At 39.4% G+C, this 23,785-nt stretch overlaps 1 protein-coding gene across 1 annotated transcript in view; it reads left to right on the top strand.

Moving 5' to 3' along the window:
* Positions 1–23,785, top strand: part of DGKI (diacylglycerol kinase iota) — a 492,712-nt gene that overhangs the window by 367,071 nt on the left and 101,856 nt on the right. The window contains exons 22-23 of the mRNA XM_061165882.1: positions 17,150–17,229; positions 19,699–19,743. Of these exons, the coding sequence (XP_061021865.1) occupies positions 17,150–17,229; positions 19,699–19,743 (125 nt within the window). The remainder of the gene's footprint in view (positions 1–17,149; positions 17,230–19,698; positions 19,744–23,785) is intronic.

Raw genomic sequence — 23,785 nt, 5'->3', positions numbered from 1 at the left:
CCCTTACTCTGAAAGTGAAAGTTGCTCAGTCGTGTCTGACTCTTTTTGACCCCATGGATTATACAGTCCTTGGAATTCTCCAGGCCAGAATACTGGAGTGGGTAGCCGTTCCCTTCTCCAGGGGATCTTCCCAACCCAGAGATCAAACCCAGGTCTCCCACATTGCAGGCGAATTCTTTACCAGCTGAGCCACAAGGGAAGTCCAAGAATACTGCAGTGGGTAGCCTATCCCTTCTCCAGCAGATCTTCTTGACCCAGGAATCGAACTGGGGTCTCCTGCACTGCAGATGGATTCTTTACCAACTGAGCTATGGGGGAAACCCCCTACCTGCTTTTTATTCTCCAGACTTGAGAATATTCTTTTCCCCTATTCTGCCTGTAACAACATTCTAACTCTGAAGTCCCTTTCAGATATTTTAGGTGTTAACAGTTGCCTTTGAGGCATTTATAAGTGCTTCTTATCAACTATCTTTCCAAGGGCCACTAACTTTTATGTTATTTCTATTCTCTCTCCCTCCCCAGTCTCCCTGTCTCCTGCCTTCTTGGTTTTCCCACCCTCCCTCTAGCTCAGCAAGCCACAGTCTGCTGTGATATCACCAAGTGTGTGAGAAGGTGGTAACTGCCATGGCCACTCTAAATCCACCTGGTTCCTTTCTCTCTCACCATCTAGTTCATTATGGAGCTGATTTGTAATATCTCTTTCATGTGTCTCTCTCTAACCTTTACTGTTCCTCTCTGTTCCATACTCATTTCATTTACTCATTTCATGAACCAGCATTGCTCATTTCTTTTACTGCTCTAGCTTCCTAACTCACCTTCCTGCAACTCAACTTGTCTTCTATAAGTTTGCCTTCCACATCTCTGCCAAAGGATTCTCTAACATGTTGTCAAAGAAAAGTTGCATGGGAAAAGTTAAACAGCCAAGGAAGACTTTATTCAAGACTGTTGCAATAGAGGTCAAGACAATGGCAAGTGAACTCTGCTGTAACAAAAGACTGAGACTTTTCGAGAACTGGGGTGAACAAGTGGAAAAATGCTGGAGGACTTGAGTCAATTTGATTAGGCTGTCTGTGTTTGCTAACTGTCACTTATTAGCCATCTATTGAGGCTAGGAACACAAGTACTATCTTTCATGAATGATTGCATTTCTTTTCTGTTGGTTTATTTTTAATGTATCTGTTTCCAGTTTTTTATTCATCTTATTTCTATTATTTTTTTGGCCATGTCACATGGCATGTGGAATCTCAGTTCCCTAACCAGGGATTGAACCTGGGCACCCTACAGTGGAAGCATGGAGTCCTAACCACTGAACTACCAAGGAAGTCTCCAACAATTACATTTCAAAGAGATGGATCCCAGAGTGTTAGGGAATGACATCCAGGGTTGTTCTTTGGAAATGACGTCCAGGTTTGTAGAACCAGCACACAGCTGGGAAAAGATTTACCTCTCAAAAGGGCACAGAAATAATTTATAATTGCAAGTTTTCCAAAGTAAGTACTGGGGACTTTCCTGAAGGTCCAGTAGCTAAGACTCTGCACTCCCAATGTAGGGAACCCAAGTTCAATCTCTGGTCAAGAAACTAGATTCGGCATGTCACAGCTAAGACCCAGCACAGCCAAATAAATAAAATGTATATATTTTAAAATAAAGTACTCTACAAATGGGAGATGAGGGCCATTTTCAGTCAGGGAAAAGCTTGTCCAAAGTGTAGTCAAGTTGAGGGCAACATTAAGCCCGACTTTAGTCAATATCAATCTGAAACCATTTTGTGCTGCAGACTTTTGCTCATCTGCCAATCCTTTTGAGAATAAAGTGCCAGCTCCTTAACATAAACAAACCAACCTCTGGCCGTGGCATCAGCCCTTTTTACTCTGCACCTCCCTAACTTCCCCAATCCTGAGCAGTTGCTGCTTTTCATGACTTGGTTTCTTAGAGTCTAAGGATGATCTAAGATTTAGAGAAGTCCTTTTGTCTAGAAAAACTCTTGTGTCTTCTGTCAAATGTCATCGTTTTCTTTACTTGGGAAATAACTCCTTAGGGGAGTGGATCCTGCATTGTGGTCCTGAGTGCGCTTGGTTCTGGGCTATCAGCATTATTAGTACAGTGTGTATCATCAGTAGGGTGTCTTTACGTCACTCCCCTTGCCCCACTCTCCTATAACACCTTGAGGGCGGGAAGTGTGTCTTTCTTGGTATTGTATACCCAACTCCTGGCATGGGAGTCTGGCATGAGACTGTCCCTGGCAGGAGAAAATCCTTAAAACTTGTTTGTTGACTAATTAAGTGTATGATTTGTAGACCTGAAAAATATTTTGGCACAATCCTTTATATATACAATACATGTTTGCCAAATTAGATAAATATGAATATCATAAGTTGTTATTCAAGATTACTACTGCCAGAGTATTTAAAAAGAAAAGTGACTTGCCTGTTCCTTGGATGGCCTTCTTAGGTTGTATACCATTAGGATAAATAGCAGAATTTGACTTGTAGTTTGAAACCCACATTGGTAGAGAACCTGCTGGTTTCTGGAAAGCACATCTTCAAAATATCATCATCGAATCAAATGCAATGAAAACTACATAGTGACTTTTATCTTATGGGTGACATTTTAAATTAACTGTGGAGAGGACTCGGTTCAGCTCAAGCCGTGAAGTTCAAACTTTAGGATTACTTTTCATCACAAGCACCAGGGGTTGTGAAACCTTTGACAGACCCAGGCACCGCACGGTGGGATAGAAAGGTCTCAGAGTGTTATGTTTCCTTTTGAATGCTAATATGCCTATTAATTTTCCCTCTTAGTTCCAGGTGAACAGTGGGCAGGTAACAATGACAGGTTGTTGTACAATAAACCTGTGGTATGCAGGGAGAAAATTGGACTGAACTATTGCCAACTTGTTCTCTCTAATTATCATCAGCCATCAAGTTAGAATTTTCGTGCCCTGATAACCTTGACACTTTCAGAACTAATGAGGTAACATGGAAAGATTCCAGGTGTCCCCTGCCATCCTCCCTTAGGGCTGTCCTCTCTCTGGTCCACGACCTCCCCTCCTTGATGTTCCCCTCCAGCCCCTTATCATCTTGTTGATTTTTTGAATAGTGGTTACACTCTGGCTAAGAAAGCAAATAATGTTTGTTTTTCTGTATGTCAATATTTTCTGGTAATAGCAAAGTATCTGTCTGGGGGAAACTCAGAACAGTTTCTTTTTTCCCTCTTTGCTCTTGATTTTTTAATTTTTTTAAATCAATAGACATTACTTTTTTCCCCTAATTTATTATTATTTTATTTTAATTGGAGGCTAATTACATTACAATATTGTGGTGGTTCTTGCCATACACTGACATGAATCAGCCATGGGTGTACATGTGTTCCCCATCCTGACCCCCCTCCCACCATCCCACCCCTCAGGGTCATCCCAGTGCACCAGCCCTGAGCACCCTGAAACATGTATATTATCATATGTGAAATAGATCGCCAGTCCAGGTTTGATGCATGAAATAGACATTACTTTTTAGATTTACAGAAAAATGAAGTCACAGTGGAGTTCCATGATCCCCTCAACCACCCTCCAGCCTCCAGTCCACATAGTTCCTCCTACTGTTCACATCTTGTGTGAGAGTGGTACATTGTTAGAATTGATGCAAAAGCAGCAGTGTATTCTTATTAACTAAAACCCATACTTGACAATAGGATTCATTCTTGTGTTCTACAGTTTTATGGGTTTTCACAGAGGTGTGACGTGTGTCCACCTTGACAGTATCATACAGAACAGTTTCACTGCTCTTAACTATCCCCCGTGCTTCACCCGTTCATCAGTCCCTCCCCGAAAGTCCCGGGCAACCACAGATCTGTTTGCTATCTCCTTGGATTTGCCTTTTCCAGAATTCCACATAGTTGGAATCGTGCAGTATGTGGCCATTTCAGACTGGCTTCTTTCCTAACAGTATACATTTAAGTTTCCTCCATTATCTTTTATGGCTTGGAAACTCTTTTCTCTTTGTTGCTCAGTAACGCTCTATTGTGTGATAACCACTGTGTTTATCCTTCCACCTATCAAAGAATATCTCGGTTGCTTCCAAGTTTCAGCAGTTATAAATAAAGATGCTATGAACATTCATGGGCAAATTTTTGTGGGGGCCTAGTTTTCAACTCATTTAGGTAAATACCAAGTAGTTCAATTGCTGGATCACACGGTAAGGGTTTGTATAATTTTGTAAGAAACTGCTAAGCTGTCTTCCAAAGAGGCTCTCTTCCAAAGAGTCTCCGAAGAGGCTCTACCATTTTGCATTCCCACCAACAACGAGAGTTCCTGTTGCTCCAGGTTTTCACTGGCATTTGGGATTGTCCATTTTTTTTCTATTTTATCTGTCATAGTAGATGTGTAATAGTGTCACGTTGTTGATTTAATTTTCAATTCTCTAATAACATATGAATGGAAAGCCCAGTGGTTTAGCGGTAAAAATCTGCCTGCAGTGTGGGAGCTTTGCAGATTTTGGTTCAATCTTCAGGTAAGGAAGATACCCTGGAGCAGGAAATGACAACCCACTCCAATATTTTTGCCTGGGAAAATCCATGGACAAAGGAGCCTGATGGGCTACAGTCCGTGGGATTACAGAAGAGTCAGATGTGACTTAGTGACTAATCAACAACCCTAACATACTACCTTAAACATATTTTTCATATGCTTATTTGTTATCTGTGCATGCTGTTAGGTGAGATGTCAGTTCAGATCTTTTGTCCACTTTTTAATTGACTCTTATTGTTCAGTTTTAAGAGTTCTTTGCATATTTTGAATGCTGGTCTTTTATCAGGTATATGTTTTGCCAATATTTTCCCCCACTCTGTCTTGTCTTTTTGTTTTCTTAACAGTGCCTTTCACAGAGCAGAAGTTTTTATTCTGAGTCCAAGTCATCAACTTTTTCTATTATGGATCATGCTTTTGATGTTATTTCTATTATAAAATATAACTACCAAACCCAAGCTTACCTGGCTTCTCTCCTATCTTATTTTCTAGGGAAAAATTTCTTTTTCAGACTGTTTGCCTCTTACGACTGTGTATTATTGTTTTTGTGTTGCTCAGTTGTGTCTGACTCTTTGTGACCCCATGGACTGCTGCAGCATGCCAGCTCCTCTGTCCTTCACTATCTCCCAGAGTTTGCTCAAACTCATGTCCACTGCATCCGTGATGCTATCTAACCATCTCATCCTCTGCCACCCCCTTCTCCTCCTGCCCTCGATCTTTCCCAGCATCAGGGTCTTTTTAAAACTGCTTATAAATTGATAGATAGCAAAGATTTGACAAACTGTATTGATTATGTCAGTAAACCTAAAATTAATGCTTAAGGAAATTTCAGCCTTTTAAAAGTGTATCTCTGAAGAGTGTTAGCATAAACTACATTCATTTTAAGATTATCTGTGTATTTGATGGTTTTGCCCATAAAGTTCAGAATGCGTTTCTATTTTACAAATTTTTAACCCTGTTGTTACATTTATTGTTCTTTTCAGAAAGCAGCAACCTTTTTATTTAGCCTTACAGAGCCTTTGCAATTCTCTTATTTTTCTGTGTATATTTAGAGCTTAAAATCCCATCTTTGTAAACCTTTGCAGTTTCTGAGACACTTTTCCCTAAGGTCTCACACCTTCTTTTAATGATCCCATTGAAGATATCTTTGTTTGTGATTTGAATAGGTAAATAGCTCCTTTAGCTGCAACTCTGAACAGGGATTGCACTATAATTGCTCATGTGTCAGATAATTAAATCCCTTCTTTCTTTTTAAATGCTGAGCTCTCAGCCCTTTCTTTCCATCGTGATACCTTGTTGAACACATCACAGTGTCTTGCAGGGAATGAATTAGCTGCTGTGCAGTTTCTCCCTTTTATAAATCTCAGTAACAGTTTCATGTGGATTTTATGGCAAAGGTGGCTCTTTCTTGCTTTGGCTCCGAGGCTCTTTGCTTGTGTCATAAAGCAGCCAGCTGTGATTCCTTGCAGGTTTGGTTGATTTTTTCATTTATATGCTTTGGTTTAGGCTCTGGCCTTTAGAAGCTTTGGTGCAATATCATCTGCTGTAGAAGTCACTACATTTGATCTGCTGAAAGTGACTTTATGAATCACTGGTACATGTTGATATGGAATTAGAAGAAATCCATGAATTTAATAAGGCTTATGGGAATGAATATAGAATTCATTTGCGGATACTATGTTCTGCAGACACTGACATCTTTAATCCTCACCATGATCCAGGTACCATGATATCTGTCTTTGCATGGAGACTTCACATACTATATGGGAGAATAATCAAGGATAAGTTCATTGAGTAATCAAAATGATCAGAAACATCTGCCATTCTGATTTTTCTAAATAGTTATTTACCAAGAATAAACAAACATTAAAATGAATGTCTTAATGTAGTTTAAACCTATCCCAGCAAAAACTACCAGATTAATGATATCAAATGTTGACAACCCAAAACTAATGTTAAGTAAATGCTCTATCAAAAATCTGAGGGAAATACTTTTAATATCTTGTGCATCTGACATAAGGAACTTTTTCCAGTTCAAGTGAGACCATGGTTTCACATTCAGTTTGTGCTGTCAATTAGCTCATCAGCTCCATGTGGGAAATTCTAATGCAGTCATTTTAATAGCAAAACCAATCACATGATTGTCCGTAATGATTCTGATTAAAGTCAGATATACTGTTGCTGCCTCTACTGCCCCCATAATCCTGCTCACAATATTTTAGTAGCATGTAGTTCTTTATAAAGTGAGAAGTAGTTTAATTCTGTGACTCTTACATTGCAGATACGGTTAGAACTTATCAACAGCTTGACTTATCACAGTCTCAGAAGCTGGCCTATTGGGAAAGGAAGGGAATGGCATTTCTTTAAAAGTAAAAAGGGAAAGGGAATGGCGTGTCTTTAAAAGTGACCTCACCCCTGCCAGGTATGTTTATGAAGCATATGTGTGTCTTGACTCATAGTTTCTGAGTCCCAGGGCCATACTCCTTTGTCCCAGACTGAACTTGCTCACCTTGGCCTTGCTTCCGGACGGTCCCAGCCTTTCCCCGGTTCTTGTGTAGCTCTGGGTATAGGACTTGTCACTCTGCCCTCACTCCTCGGTCAGCCTGTCACCAGTTTCTGGCTTCACTGCTCTGAACTCAGTGTTGAAAGGAGAGACTCCATCACCTGTGAGGCCCAGGATTAATGAGAAGGAGGAATAATGCAGGAGACCGGCTCTCTGGTCAGAGAAGCCTGGGATGAAACCTGGGTGCTCCATGTGGTAGCTATGACCTTTCAGGGCATGTTACCTCATCTTCCTGAGACTAGGTTTCCTCATTTTATAAATTGGGCTAGTGATATCCACCTCTTAGGATTGTGGTAAAGATTAAATAACACCATAAAACAAGTATATGGTTTGTGTTCAATACTTTGTCTTCTTTTCCTCTTCCCATCCTCCTCTGCCTCCTTCCCACCCTGCTCTTCCTTTTCTTCCTCCTCTCATTCTTGCTTCTCCTTCTTCATATCACATAATCATTACTGTCTTTTCCCTCTTTTGTTGCTCAGTCACTCAGTCATGTCTGACCCTTGGCAACCCCATGGACTGCAGCACGCCAGGCTTCTCTGTCCTTCACTATCTCCCGGAGTTTGCTCAGACTCATGTCCATTGAGTCAGTGATGCCATCCAACCATCTCATCCTCTGTCGCCCCCTTCTCCTCCTGCCCTCAGGCCTTCCCAACCTCAAGATCTTTTCCAGTGAGTCAACTCTCACATCAGGTGGCCAGAGTATTGAAGCTTCAGCTTCAGCATCAGTCCTTCCAATAAATATTCAGGGTTGATTTCCTTTATGATTAACTGGTTTGATCTCCTTGCAGTCCAAGGGACTCTCAAGAGTCTTTTCCAGCACCGCAATTCAAAAGCACAAATTCTTCAATGCTCAGCCTTCTTTATGGTCCAACTCTCACATCCATACATGACGACTGGAAAGACCGTAGCTTTGACTATATGGACCATTGTTGTAATATCTCTGCTTTTTAATATGCTATCGAGGTGTAGCTTTAAATATACTGTGGTTTAGAGCATGCCCCCAGAATATACATATGCACAAAGTCTGTTCTGGCACAGTTGGCTAGTCCAAAGGTGGAGATGGGATTCACTAATAGGAGAAAACGAATGACTTCAGCTGCCCTCCTCCTGCTATCATTGTTTCTTCTCCAAACCACCAGGCTGAGGTTCAGAACAGCTGTGTGAGGATGATCACTCCTCACTCAGTCCAGCAGAAGAGTTTTGCATATGGGAACCCATGAAGTTTGCAATTTTGTTCACCTCAGATTCCTGCACATTGTGAATTCACTGACCTGAATGCAGCTTGCTCACACTCCTGTGGTGGAACCAGAATAAAATGGCTACAGAGATCCTGGGGAGTGGGGGGGGGGCCTTCATTTCAGACTTAGTCCCTAAGGATCTTTTGTCTTTCTTCAGTCAAATAGCTTATTGTCTCGAGGAAGCACTTGGGTTGTCTTTTGCATCATATTTCTGACTCTTTAAAAATGTTTATCAAGTTTTCTTAAGGTGGCTCATATGTTAAAGAATCCACCTACAATGCAGGGGACCTGGCTTGGAAAGATCCCCTGGAGGAGGGCATGACAATCCCCTCCAGTATTCTTGTCTGGAGAATCCCATGGACAGTGGACCCTGGTAGACTACAGTCCCTGGTGTCGCATAGAGATGGACCGACTGAGTGACTAACATACGTACACACACACTCTGAAAAATATTTTATAAGTTTTTTGAATACTATAGGAATTTTCTATGTAATTGCCTCTAAGAACTTTGGTTTTCAATGTTTTGGGCAGTTCAGTTCCATATATAGATATCTGAGCCTACATCAGGTTTATTTCCTGACTCTGTTCATCAATTGTGCTGAAATATATATTTTAGAAACCATATTTCATATATTTTCTTTTAGTGCATATATACTTTAGAAGTTTCTTATAGATAAAAGAGTATACTTGTGTACTGGTTGCTAGAAAATTTTGAATTTGTTAAAGATGAATGGTGTTAATTTATTCACTACTTGACATAAATTTGCATAATGACTTCAAGTAGTCCTAACTTCAACTGTAGAAGACAAAATTAATTAGCATGACCTGTTGACATTTTATTTCAGACATAAAATCCAGAGCATGCGATGTGAAATATATAATGGATTTCTCAACCAATTAATTTAATCACCTTCTGGATTATGAGGCATTTAAACAAGCAGAGATAGGGAAAGGAGGTTAATGGAGGCCATGGTGAAGCCTGAGAAGGAAGCTAGGGTGGTGCTTGTGTTTTAGCTATAGAGAGGTAGTTGGTAATATAATTTTCTCAGGGCTGAGAATCACCGGTCAACTCGACAATATCCTCCCTATTTCTGTACCTGTATTTGTCACAGTTTTGTCATTGTCTTAGTCTGCTTGGGCTGCTGTAACAAAATACTAGCTTGGTGACTTAAACAATGGAGATCTATTTTCTCTCAGTCCCGGAGGCTGGAAAGTCTATGATCAAGGACTTGGTTGATTTGGCCAATTTGGTTTCTGGTAAGAGTGCTCCTCCTGGCTTGTACACTGCTGGGTTCATGCTGTGTTCCCAAAGCGGGAGAGAGAGAGCATGCGAGTGCTCTGTGGCATCTCTTCTTCCAAGGGCACTAATCCCATCATGAAGGCCCCACCTTCATGGCCCCATCTAACTATAATTACCTCCCAAAGAAGGCACATTTCCAGTTACCGTTGTATTTGGGTTAGGACCTCAACATATGAATTTGGGGGGCACAATCATTCAATTTATGACTATAATGTTAGCTCAGGTTTCAAACATGTTAAAACTCAGATGCTTCTTAAAGGATTAACCCTTTAGTTAATTATTATTCATTTATACTAAAGTGCCAAGAAGGATCTGAAAGTATATTTTGATAGAAGGAGAGTCAGAGAAGTCACTAAGAAAGGTAGGATATAGAGTAAGGGAAATAAATTTGTCCTCAGTCAACCAAGGAATACTATTGCTAGAAATTAGGAAGTACATTGGATCCAGCTAGGTAGGAGCAAAGACCAAAGAAGTTTTGTTTGTTGGATTTTTGCACTACTTGTGGGATGATTAACACATGGATGGTTTTGACATATATTACATCTGGTACTAAGGACATTCAACTTTTTGGTTCTACAGAGAACAAAACCATAATGCTCATTAGCCACATATGTTTCTTTAAACTTTAATTGCCTAAGATAAAAATTCAGTTTCTCAGTCACGCAAGCCACATTTCAAGGACTTAGTTTAACATGTGGCTGGTGGCTCCTGTATTGGACATACAGAACGGTCTGTTGGACATTGCTTCTCTAGAGACTTCTGAGGCCCAGACAATGCAGAGCGGTAATCCTCCTGCTTATTATATAAACATACCCACAAACAAATACACATGCCACAATGAGCCATGAAGTTATGACTGCTCAATGTGCCTGGTGTCCATTACTAGAGACAGATTGCAACAGCAGGTTTCATGGGGCTTTAGATGACTGCTCTACTTTTTCCTATTTGATACTAATTTAGAATTTTTTTTAATTCACAGAAAACATTACAGAGAATATACAGTGAACTTTGGCACCACTATCATTAAAATCAATTACCACAGATAGGTTGTATTTCTTATTTTCAATTCTGAAATACTGTACACAGAAGTATACATAAACGCACATACAAATACTTATTCTGTTCATAAATGTTCATATATATATAAATATACCTATATATATATATATATACACCTATACCCATATACATATATATACACACATATGTATGTGTATATAATGCATAGACTTAAAGATTAATAGTAGATGGACATTCATGTACCTCCCACCCAGATTAAGAAGCAGAACAAATAGCTCCCCTCATTCGTCTTCTACCAAGATAATCCCAGTATGCTGACTTCTCTGTTTGCCATTCTCTTCATACGTATGTATTTACCATCAATATATGCATCCCTCATTCAGATACAGCAGTTTTGAAAAATCAAGTAGCAATCTTAAACCTCCCTGTGCAAGGAAGTGATGATGCTTTCACTTTTAGATGAAGGCTCTCAAGATCGGGAAAGAATCTCAGAAATAGTGTCTGGCTTCAGCTACCCTGGTGGCAGAGACCTGGGTTCAATATCTGGGAGGATCTCTTGGAGAAGAGAATGGCTACCCACTCCAGTATTCTTGCCTGGAGAATTTCATGGACAGAGAAGCCATAATCCATGGGATCACAAAGAGTTGGACACAACTAAGCAACTAACACTTTTCAGCTTCCCCAAGAGTACCTGTGTGCCCATTCTATGAGGTTTAGTGGGCAAGGTCATGATTGCATTCTGGGAAGCATTTGGCAAGGTACTAGGTTGGGTTCTAGTTCATGTGGAACTGTCGTTATAAGGAATGGACTTCTTTGAATTTTTCTCCTTCACCAAGACCTAACTGTTGCTCTCAAGAACAGGTTAAGGCAGAGCAAATCTTGGGGTGATAGAAAACTTGTTCAGACTCACTTAGACATTCTGTCTTTAGGTTGAAAAATAACTCTCCTGTGATGGTGAGACTTGGTGATGACAGCTGTCTACATCTCGGCCTGTTGAGTCACTGTGCTCCAATATATCTGTCACCCTAGAATCCTCTAGCCCCATCCCCTTGGAGGGTTTTTTTTTTTTTCTTTATTAGATTCCCCATTATATCCCATGCAGTCCTCATTCTTGTTCCAAATTCAACTTTTGTTGGTGCAAGTTATGCAGTGACTTTTTAGTAGAGGACAGAGACATTACATTGCCAACAAAGGTCCGTCTAGTCAAGGCTATGGTTTTTCCAGTGGTCATGTATGGATGTGAGAGTTGGACTATGAAGAAAGCTGAGCACCAAAAAATTGATGCTTTTAAACTGTGGTGTTGGAGAAGTCTCTTGAGAGTTCCTTGGACTGCAAGGAGATCCAACCAGTTCATCCTGAAGGAGATCAGTCCTGGGTGTTCATTGGAAGGACTGATGCTGAAGCTGAAACTCCAATACTTTGGCCACCTCATGCAAAGCGTTGACTCATTGGAAAATTTCTGATGCTGGGAGGGATTGGGGGCAGGAGGAGAAAGGGGCGACAGAGGATGAGATGGAGATGGCTAGATGGCACCACCGACTCGATGGGCATGAGTTTGGGTAAACTCCGGGAGTTGGTGGTGGAGAGGGAGGCCTGGCGTGCTGCGATTCATGGGGTTGCAAAGAGTCGGACACGACTGAGCAACTGAACTGAACTGATGTCCTTTATTTAGTCCTTGAACTTGTTTGGTAGTTTGAATTATGTGTAAAAGTCTTAGAATTCTGAACCCATTGCTTCCTTGCTTCTGTGACTGTGCAATTGCCTTTGAGACATTTAAAACTGTCTGATCCCCATTTTCTTTGCCATCTAGTTTTTCTTCTTTGGAAATTTGTAGACCTCTCTCTTTGTTCCCAATATTCTTAAATTTCAAAGTAAAATGTCTTCCTGTTGTCCTTGTGAATGTTGGGCAGTTCAAGTTGGAAACTGATGTTCTTCAGTTCTAAGAAATAGTCTTGATTTTTGTTTGTTTCTGATAATTATTTCTATTTCTGATTTTTGGAACTCTTATTATTGGAAAGTTGGACCACTGGGCCAGTCTTATTTTCCTTACCTTTTCTTATACCTCTTTTTATTTCTTCTCTTCTTTTGTAAAGATTTCTTTACCTTCATCTTCTAACCCTTCTATTAAACTCCATTCTATCAAATTTCAAGGACCTATTTGTTCTTTGAATAATGATCTATTTTCTTCTTCATATTCTTCATCTTTTAATATAATCATATTTATATTTCATGGAGGGAATATTCTCTCTTAACTCTCTGAGGATTCCCCAGAGAAGACTCTTCAGATCTCTTTCTAAGAATGTATGGTCTGGCTACCAGCTTTCTGGAAAGTTGAGTGAGAGAAACAAGTTGGGTATCTCTGCATTCTCTAGATGATTAGTTAATCCCGATTTTCAATAAAGTAACTGTGCCTAACCAAGAGTAGGTGGTAGAATCTAGTGATTCAATATCCAGTGATTCTTGTTTTAGCTGCAAATGTTTCTGGGTAGCGCATCTTCTGACGGTTTTGCCGTGGTTCTTATCCACCCCCACACATAGTTTAGAATTAGACTGTCTAGGGGCTCTGAGTCAGTTATGAGTTTTCCATGTGCTTTAACCATTGCCATTTTCTCCTCACTGTTTCTCCTCTCTTTTTGTTGGTTTATATCTTTTTTAAAATGCATGTGCTGTAATTTAGTAGCATTTCTGGCACAAGAGAAGTAAGTGTGTTAAATCTGCCTTCTTAATCTAGAAATCAGCTTTTTCGTTATTGCTTAGTTAGAAATTATAAATTCCATTTGAGCCCTGCAATAAAAGTTCCATTATGTAGGTTGAGTATTGGCTGATGCTTATTGCAGTCAAATAAAATCTCTAACACTAAAATAAGATGAATCATCAAGATCAGTAATGCTAATGCTTGGGTGAGAAGTATTCTCACTGCTCCCAATTAAGATGAAGGAAGCTTCACTGAGGTTTGGCAATTGGTTGTCAGCAGTGTAAAAGGAAGGTGGTAATTTTACACAAGTTTCTGGTTTCTCTTCACCATTTAAAGCCTCAAACAGAAGTGTCAGATTACAGTATTTTTGTACTACAATTATCTTTTCCATCAAAGAGTAGAAGTTAATTTTAAATAAGCAGAATATAATTTACAGAATTACTACCAGCTAATCCTTGTGGCATGATACATTGAAAAATAGATTTTTGGTCATATCCAATTTTATAGCTCAAGAGGCTCAAAAGTTAGTAAAGGGAGTGAGGGAGAATAACATTGATCTTCTGGATAATATTCATTTTTAAATATAGTATTGCATTTAATCTTCCCAAAATCCTAGAAGATACCTATCCTAAATCCTATAGCCTTCAATCCAAGGATCAAGTTCAGTTCAGTTCAGTCGCTCAGTCATGTCTGACTCTTTGTGACCCCATGGACGGCAGAACACCGGGCTTCCCTGTCCATCACCAACTCCTGGAGTTTACTCAAACTCATGTCCATCGAGTCGGTGATGCCATCCAACCATCTTATCCTCTGTCGTCCCCTTCTCCTCCCACCTTCAGTCTTTCCCAACATCAGGTTCTTTTCAAATGAGTCAGTTCTTTGCATCAGGTGGCCAAAGTATTGGAATTTCAACTTCAGCATCAGTCCTTCCAATGAATATTCAGACTAATTTCCTTTGGGATGGACTGGTGGGATCTCCTTGCAGTCCAAGGGACTCTCAAGAGTCTTTTCCAAAACTATAGTTCAAAAACATCAATTCTTCGTTGCTCAGCTTTCTTTATAATCCAACTCTCACATCCATACATGACTACTGGAAAAACCACAGCTTTGACTAGACAGACCTTTGTTGGCAAAGTAATGTCTCTGCTTTTTAATATGCTGTTTAGGATCAAAGGATCAAAGGAGTTAAGGAAGTTTTAAGACTAAACAGCTAACATGAGTCATTTGTAAGACCAGAGCACTGGGCTATGAATCCAAAAGAGAATGACCATAAATTCTTTCTAGTGCATAGTAGTACTTTCATAGGATAAATTTGAAAATTGCCAGTAATTATGCTATGAAATTGTGATATAGGATGCCGTTTTCCTTTTTTTAATCCCAATTGAACAGCTAATATCGATCAAATACAATTTCTCTTAATTAGCTTCTTGAGGAATCAACAAAGTTGCTGATTTTATACTCTTAGTAGAAATAAATGACACATCTTTGAAAACTTTTTCCTAGACTTTCATTATTTTAGGTCTAGAATATCCAATCTCTAAGTGTAGTTTAAACTATCTGCTACCAAGTATATTGAATTTATGACCAGAATATCTCCAAGCATCGGTAGTAAGAAGAAGATCCGAGGTATTGACCAAATTCCTGGATTCCCATGTAACATGCCTCCTCATTTAAGTAAATAGGTAAATATTAATGGAATTTTATGTCTCTGCATTTGCACATTTGAAATTAAGAGAAAATATTATTAAACAAGATTCAGATATGGACTCTTATGGTAACTATAGTTGTATTCTGTTTCCACAATCTGTGATTTACTTTCTTGGCCAAAATTCTAGATTTTCCTCCTCATTCGTCAAAGATTAGAAATCCTTACTCTTCTCTTACTTAACTAGATCACCTTATTCGAACTTATTGAGTAGTCTAGTTGAGGATAATTACTTCAGTCACTACTTTTAGGAATCTCTTTATTGAATTTCCCTTTCATTCCTTTCAAAGATGCATGATTGCCATACTGAAGACTTTTTGGGATATTTCTAGCTATATACAAATTAAAAAAGAGAGGAAAAAGTATTTCCCCAGATTTTTTTTCCCTCAACCATGTGACATTTGCACGGTTCCTCACCTGCTTGCTTACTGTTCTCTTGCTTAGCTTCTGGAAGAACAGGCAAAGGCAAGCTCCAACCTAATGCACACTGTCTGCTCTCACTCCCAAATTCCTTTTTTGTCTATCCTGTACACACTTAGCTCTTAAAGACACACTTTCCCTTTCACACTTGAACAGGCTCTAGGCTTGTCTTCCTCCTCCCTCCAGCCCCTGCCTTTTTTGAAAAAAAAAAAAAAAACAAAAACAAAAACAAAGTTTTATTAAATATCTACCAGATATTGGGGTTGTAAAGGAAATAAGTCTTATTCCTGTGGTGAGAGAGTCCGTACTGATTCATAGGCTTACATAGCTCTACAGGGTGATGGATATCTTCCAGTTTATGTGTGTAAACCTAAAGTATGAGACAGTGGTATTGATCTTCCTAAGGAGCCAATCTAGGGGGTAATGTTGAGAAATAAATTCTGTCTCTTTTTCTCTAGACCACTCTTCTCTAAAAGACCAATGGGGCTCCATATCTTTCAGAGAGCCTAAAATCTACCCTCCAGGCAAGAATTAGTCCCTCTTGCCCAGTTTTCAAGTGGCTTAAGTTCATAATTTACCATAGCCTATGTTCCATATCTTATTTTTCATATGTGTGTCTTCTCTACAACTTTGTGAGTTAAGATTTTCCCATGAGTTTAAATGTATTTTATTTTCTGTATGACTCATTTTTAAAGTCCTAGCACTTTGCATTTCAGACCTACTTAGCAATGATGAGGCTTTAAAAATTCAATGAGTGAAAGATTTTTAAAAATCTTTAGTGGACACCATTGTCCTGTCATCTCCTTGTTAATCTCTAGTTGGTTGATCCAAGATTTTGAAATGTTTTTTAAATCATGGGCTTAATAATATAACTATACTTATAAAATCAGAAATGTACCCATACATTTTTTGAAGTTTTGGGAAGGAGACTACTTTCATTATTTCAGACAATCCTATGGCTATATCTAAAGTAGGAGTTTCTATCCACTAAAACCATTGTGTGACATTTACTACCACCTGGAAAAGATATTTAAAGCACCTAACAGCTTCTTCTCATTGATTTCTGAACCCCTGCTGCTACCACATTTACACTGACCATCTTTAAAATCAACTGGATTTCATAGCTGTGAACCTTCTAGAAGTGTGTTTTTTTTTTTTTTTTTTTAAGTATTTCTTGCCTGTTTAGTTCTAGTATTGGCTACCAGGTAGCAACAGTGCCTTGAGTAGCTTGAGTCTCTTATTAGGGAACTAATAAGTGACAGAAAGATTAAGCCCCATGCATTTAAGAGGGAAAGGGGTAATGTCCAGAATCATGATTTTTTAATTCCTCTCTGGTATGTTGGCTATTGCAAATGTAGGCATGAATGATCAGTTGGCTGTGAACAGCCTCTGGCCCTGTCAGTCTACAGTTTCCATGACATTATAGTTCATGTCAGGGCCACTGAGACAAAATGCAGTGAAAGCTGGCCAGGTGGCAAGGGTCAACATGGATCATGCATGGAAAAAATATGAAAACTGCATAAGTAAAGAGACTGAGCTCATAGGAGAGGTGCCGGGAGAGAGTGAAATATCCAAAAAAGCAATAATGTTTATGAGAGGTCTTTTTCAACCGTAAAAAATGCACTTATGCCAAAATAGAATAATCAAATATGTTATTTTGGACTTTTCTCTTTCCTTCGCCCTCAGCCATCCCACTGGGCATTCTAGTTGTGCGTGGAGACTGTGATTTGGAGACTTGCCGTATGTACATAGATCGCCTGCAGGAGGTGAGTTTCTTTAGTCAATTATTATGCTGCTCAGTTTTCCATTTTTGTCAACGATTATCAGCCATCTTTATTTACTTCTAAAATGAGGCATTTGGGGAAGAATGGGAAAATGGTGGCCTTATCTTTCTCATCTTTTAAGCATACACGGTGTCTTCTCCCTCCCCATCCCCACTGCTGTTTCTCCTCCTCAGGTGGTTGGAATGGGAAAGGGTTGATGGGGTTAACAGCAGCACGATGCTGCTCCAGTGTGATCCATAAGTATTGCTTGGAAGTCCTTGTCTTGCCAGACGGCTCACCTGTGTTTTTTGAACTCTACAGAATTTCCAAGGGCATGATAAATAATAAAGGGGGGAGATTTGGGGTTACTTAGTCCATGGGGGTCACGAAGAGTCAGGCATGACTGAGCAACTTCACTTTCACTTTACACTTTCATCATTGGAGAAGGAAATGGCAACCCACTCCAGTGTTCTTATCTGGAGAATCCCAGGGACAGGGGAGCCTGGTGGGCTGCCGTCTATGGGGTCTCACAGAGTCAGACACGACTGAAGCGACTTAGCAATGATTTGTATCTAGTACAAACTTCAGTCAGAGACAACTAGGTTTATTTTTTAATGTAACTTCTACAGGGAAAAAAAAAACTTCTATCTCAAAAGAATTTGTGTCAGAACACAAAGGAATAATCTATTATTTTTTTTCTCAATTCAGTCTTACCAGTGAGAAAGAGAAAGAGGAGTCTTATATGGTACATTCCCTTGAACTGCACCTGCAAAGCCCAGAGACCCAGATCCATCACTGCAGTGGTCGTGGGTCATTTTTACAGAACTTCAAGGGAGAGTATTTAGTATCTTATCCTGAAAATGGCAAAAACAAAACAAAACAAAACACACACACACACATAAATAGCCATTTCTTCATCTTTGTTTCCTGGTGAAAGATGTACATTAGAATCACTTTTGGGGATGTGGTCCAGACATTTTTATTTTTAGAGCTGTTGGGTGATTTTGATAAATACCCCAACATGAGCAACTCTCTTCCAGACAACACATTATACATAAGTAAATATTGCAAATAAAGAAGATGTATAGTGTTTAAAATCCCTTCGAATTTTGCAGCTCCTTAGCTTTGAACATTAGATTCTGTTTCTGTTAGTGGATATAAACTCAAGTAGGAGGCATAAAATAATGTAATAATTACTGATTTTTCTCTTCAGCATTGTTATGGATAGAGTTGGAATTGGGAATGCAGAATATTTTGAGATAGATGCCAAACTGTGACTGTTAATAAGGGTGAGAGAAGAAAAGTCAACAAGGTTTATACTTGTGGCTTCATTTGGCTACTTTTACCAAAGATAGCTCGAGCATGTTAAAGTTTGTAAACTTCTTAGTGTGTGACTCAGGTCCAAATCAATCCTAGAACATATAGTAGGTTGTTCTTTTTTTTTTTTCCCAAAATAATATTCTTTTATTGTAGATCCTCCCTCAAAAAAACCTGCAGTAAAAAAGTCATAATTGATAACAAACATTTTTTTATATATGTATAAAACACTTGGGTAACTTAAGATCCTACAATAGCAAAATATTTGACTGGTGAATTGACTTTGTTGAAAATTAACTTAACGGTTAGGCTCATTGCACCAATATTCAACAACTAAAAGTAGGATTAAAAAAAAAAAAGTAAAGAGCAAGCACAGATAAAGAGGAAAAGTTTTAAACTTGGACTTAGACAGTAAGTTGATAAAGCCTGTGGGAAGCAGGTGTGAGGACAAAGGTACCCAGGATTGCTGACATCTGTAAATAGAATCACTGTGCTCATTAACATGGAAGCCTGCAGGACATGACAGCGGCAACAACTTAGTTATAAAACTTTATACAGGGAGCCTGGCTCTCAGAATCTTCCTGTAAAACCTCATTAATTTCAGCCCTGTTAATTTGCACTTCGTGATCATGCAGAGATGGTCAGCGATTTTCTTTTCAGTCTATGGAATCTTGTTTGCCAAGCAACTTACTGGTATAAACACAATTATCATGACAGTATGTTTTTGGTCTTAGATAAATAAAGTCTCCCTAAGTGCCTAAAGGGACTTAAGCAGCTTATTTCACAAGCCAAAATTCCAGGTGCAAGTTAAATATGACCCCCATTAATTACAACAAAATTGCCTGTCTTTTACTTCTGGTCTTCTCTATCCTTGAAATTACACTGCTCACCTCTAAACACTGTTTAAGATTTCTAAGTTTCAGTAGCTAAATGGCCTTTCTTCTCTCAGTCCAACTTAGTGTGCTTTTATTATTTTTGGCATTATCTTCATTGTTTAACCTTGAGGGATTGGGGAGAGTAAGATGCTTTCCAGATGGGCTTAATAATATAAAATTGGGCATTTAGTTGATGTAGTCGTGGAAGCAGCTTGTTCAAAATAATCTTAAGATATGTGGGTATGTTTTTTTTTTTTTTTTTTTTTCATTTTCTCATTAGGACCTGCAGTCAGTTTCTTCTGGCTCCCAGAGAGTTCATTACCAGGTAACGTATAATTGACTCTCCTTGTTTCTTACCTTCTGGCCAAAAGAAGTCCAGTTTTCAATTAATGTCTCATTTGAATTAGATTCCACGTCTTCCTTGAGGGATAGAAGTCACTCCGAGAGCCAAGTTGAAGCTGGCATTTGGATTCTTGTGCCTTTTCCTGCAAAATGGATAATTCTAGTCTAGCACAAATTTGGGCTGTGGCTGTCCTCCGAGATTTTTTAGAGATTATAAAATGAAGTGCTTTTAATGACAAATACTAGAAAACGCAACTCAAACTAGCTTGACGGGGAGTCTTTTGCTTTACGTCAGTACAAAGTTCAGATCCAGGGTGAATTTTGTGTACCCTTTGACCACGGTTCAAACTCCATTTTTCTGTTGGTTTTTCTGCTCTGTTCTCTTTTCTGTGAATTTTCACCCCTGGACAAGACGTTTTCCTGGTCCACGATGGCTGCCGGGAGCAACCAGGACTTGGGTTTCTCGTTCAGAACCAAGACAGTAAATTCTGTGCTTCCACAACCATCAAACCAGCTTTCTAAAATGCAATCTGATTGTCCCATCCTGGTTTCATAGACAGAATCCAATAAACCCAGCCTGCCTCTCTCCAGTAACCCACCCCCAGTCCATGGGAAAACACTCAGCTACCTTTGCCTCAGCATTCCCTGGGAGCGCAGTTTCTCCCTCACTTTCCCATCTCTGCGGTGCAGCACAGGCCTCTGCAAGCCATCTTCTTCCCATTCGGTTTCCCAGGCATGATTTAGATGCCAGCGCACAGCACCACGCCCCATTGTAAGGGGTGCATGCAAAGTGTTCTCGGTTGTCCCATAAAAGCCCTTGTCTCTGAGAAGCCCAGTACCCTTGCCAGCTGGGAGGGGTGTGTGGAAGTCACAGCACACCAGTGACACCCTCCAAATAAATCTTCTCCTAGACCCTATATACTTCCATGTGGGAGAAGGACTTAAAATGTCTAAATCATAATTCCTGGTAGCATCTCATTCTGGGTTTTGGTGTCTATTATACTACCCCTGAAACTGCTGGTTAAGCATCATTTTGCAAAAACAGTTTAAAGACCCCTGTGCCTTGTAGCCTCCGGGTAACTTCCTTCCCCTGTAGGTCAGTAGCTATGCAGCCTAATTATCCCGAGGCTGGATGACAGAAGTGGCCCTGGTGTTCTTGTTTGTTTGTATGTTTATTTCTCAGAGAAAGTACCCCACTATCCCAGAATCCTGCCCTCCATCTGGCTTCAATAGAAAGGACAAAAATTCACTTAGCTGTGTTTACTATGAGAAAATAAATTCTACTTCTGGGACTGTTTTTTTTTTTTACACCAATCTTTAGAAGGCAAATTTCACTGTATTTTTTAGATAGAGCACAACCTTTCTTGTATCCATTATTTGCATGTTTACCTAGAGCCAATACCTAGATATCATTTTATTTTTTTAAGTGTTTTTAAAGACTAAACTAGAGCTGATTTCTACCCTTTAAGGATTGGCACTGCTAGCCATAAGATTTCAAGTCTTTTTTAAGAATTTTTTATTGTTATACATGGTATTTTAAACCTTTACAGCTTTATCAAAGCATCTCAAACATTTCCTCTGATTAGTTTTATGATGCATTTATTATCCTGACTTATTCAACGTAGTCATTTTGGCATGAGGGTTTTGATATATGGATATTTTGTACCATGTTTTCTTTATGCCGTGTTTGTACAAGTCTGCAGATAGCAGGGGATGGTTGAGACTCTAGAATATGATAAAGACATTTATTTTATTGATTATTTGTTCATAACAACCTGCAGAAGGATTAATGGTACTTATCTATGATAAGTAATGATACTTTTCTGTATCAAAATCTTTCTGCTTTTGTTGTTTGTTTGCAGTCAGGTCAAACCCCGGTGTCAAAACTGCTGCATTATAAATGTCACTTCCAAAAGTTTGTGTACTGACCAGGTAGGATGACCAATTCAGCGATCAAAGATGAGTGTCAGGGTGTTACTTTGCACCACATACTTCCTTGAAGAGTTATAAAAAGCAGGGGCCATTTGGGTAGTAAGAGAAGGCTGGAATAAGGTTGTCTAGGGATGCCCAGAATCTGCTCATTAAATAGATAGTTTAACTACTATTAACTCGGGAAATGATGTTTGAACTAACATGGCTGGAGAGTAGGGAGAAGGTGGTGAGGAAATTCCTAAGCAGATTTTCAGAAAGCTGTTTGAGGCAAGGAGTAGGGGGATATAAAAACCTTCTCATTTGGCTGAGATTACAAGCACAGACAGACAGGAGTAGGAATGAGTTGGAGGGGTGGTGAATGAAGAGTTCTCTTTTAGCTGCAATAATTTTGGTCTGCCTATTAGATGCAAGAGGTTTTGGTGAGTAGACAATTGGATGTATGGCTTTCAAAGCTCGTTGAAAAATTCATCCCTCAACACAGAAATTTGAGAGTTGTTAGCAAAGGAATGCTACTTCATTGAACCTATCAGGCACTTAAGGAGAGTTTGTGTAAAGAAAAGAGCTCAGTGTCATATGTGTCTAGTGAGTGGTCAAGAAGAACACAAGGTTAAGAGAACAGTCAGTCAATAAGAGTCATGGAGACAGATGAGGGGCTGGAAAGTTGGAAGTCAAGGAGAAGATGGTATCATGAAAGCCAAAACTGAAATATATTTCAAAAAAGGCAGAAGTGATGAAATATGCCAAATGCTAAGGGGAGGCTGAGATGGCATAGATTGATTTTGATATTTTCCTGTGCATATAAAATACATGGGCTAGAGTGCCATTCGTTTTATCCAGAAAGTGACCAAACCAACTGGCAGGAAATTTTATACTAGATCTTTTGTTTCCTAAAAAGCAGAAAATGGTAATATCAACGTCTCTGGTCTGGGTCAGTGAGATTAGCTAGTGACTAGGAGAAAGACCTGTAAGATGAATAGCAAAAAGCCTGAAATGCTTTCTAATGAGCTTTCTTATGTATGAGATGGAAGTAAATGTACTTGAGAATTAACTTGCATGGAATGAATAAACATCAGTAAGTTTGAAAACTTGCAAAATTCCTGTAGGCTCACTAACTTGCAGCTGGGATTTTAGCTGACTGTTTTCTAAGGCTAGAAAAAAACTCAAGAGAAAACCAGGCTTCGGAAAGGTGTGAAGTCCCCGAGACACCTTATTAGTGAGCCGGATGGCAGTTCCTAGCCATTGAAGCAATGAAGTGCTTTGGTTTCTTCCTTTCCCAAATTCATAGTGAAATGCCAACAAAGCCCTAAGCCTCAAAATGACACCTTGTATTAACCTAACAAGGCCTTACAAGTTACACAAGAACTTATTGACTATTTATAGCCTGCTGAAAATTCCTGCCTGTACCATCTCTTAGGTCTAAACACAAAGCGCCCCCCCACCCCTCCATCCTAATGCAGCTCACGTAACCTGCAACTGGTAAGTTATAACTTGATAAGCAAAATGCATTGTGCTAGCAGATTCAGAGTATTCCTGAGCTTGGCAGATAAGCTAGAATTCATAGGGAAATTGAACTTTGTCTACCTATTTAATAAGATTCATCTTGAGGCCTCCTACTATGAAATGATTTCTTCTCTGCTCCCTCTCTGGACTTCATTATATCTCTTTTTAACTCCAAGTTGTAAGGTTACTAAGGAATAGAGGCAGATTCAACCATCCTAGTGATTGTCAGCTGGGGGAGATTTGTCCCTCATATGGGACATGAAATTAAAAGATGCTTGCTTCTTGGAAGACTAGCTGTGACCAACTTAGACAGCATATTAAAAAGCAGAGACATTACTGACAAAGGTCTGTCTAGTCAAAACTATGGTTTTTCCAGGAGTCATGTGTGGATGTAAGAATTGCACCATAAAGAAAGCTGAGCACTGAAGAATTGGTGCTTTTGAATTGTGGTGTTGGAGAAGACTCTTGAGAGTCCCTTGGACTGCAAGGAGATCAAACCAGTTAATCATAAAGGAAATCAGTTCTGAATATTCGTTGGAAGGACTGATGTTGAAGCTGAAGCTCCAATACTTTGGCCACCTGATGGGAAGAAC

The sequence above is a fragment of the Dama dama genome, chromosome 18, assembly GCF_033118175.1.
Source record: "Dama dama isolate Ldn47 chromosome 18, ASM3311817v1, whole genome shotgun sequence".
NCBI lineage: Eukaryota > Metazoa > Chordata > Mammalia > Artiodactyla > Cervidae > Dama > Dama dama.
This window is presented reverse-complemented; position numbering and strand designations above follow the sequence as displayed.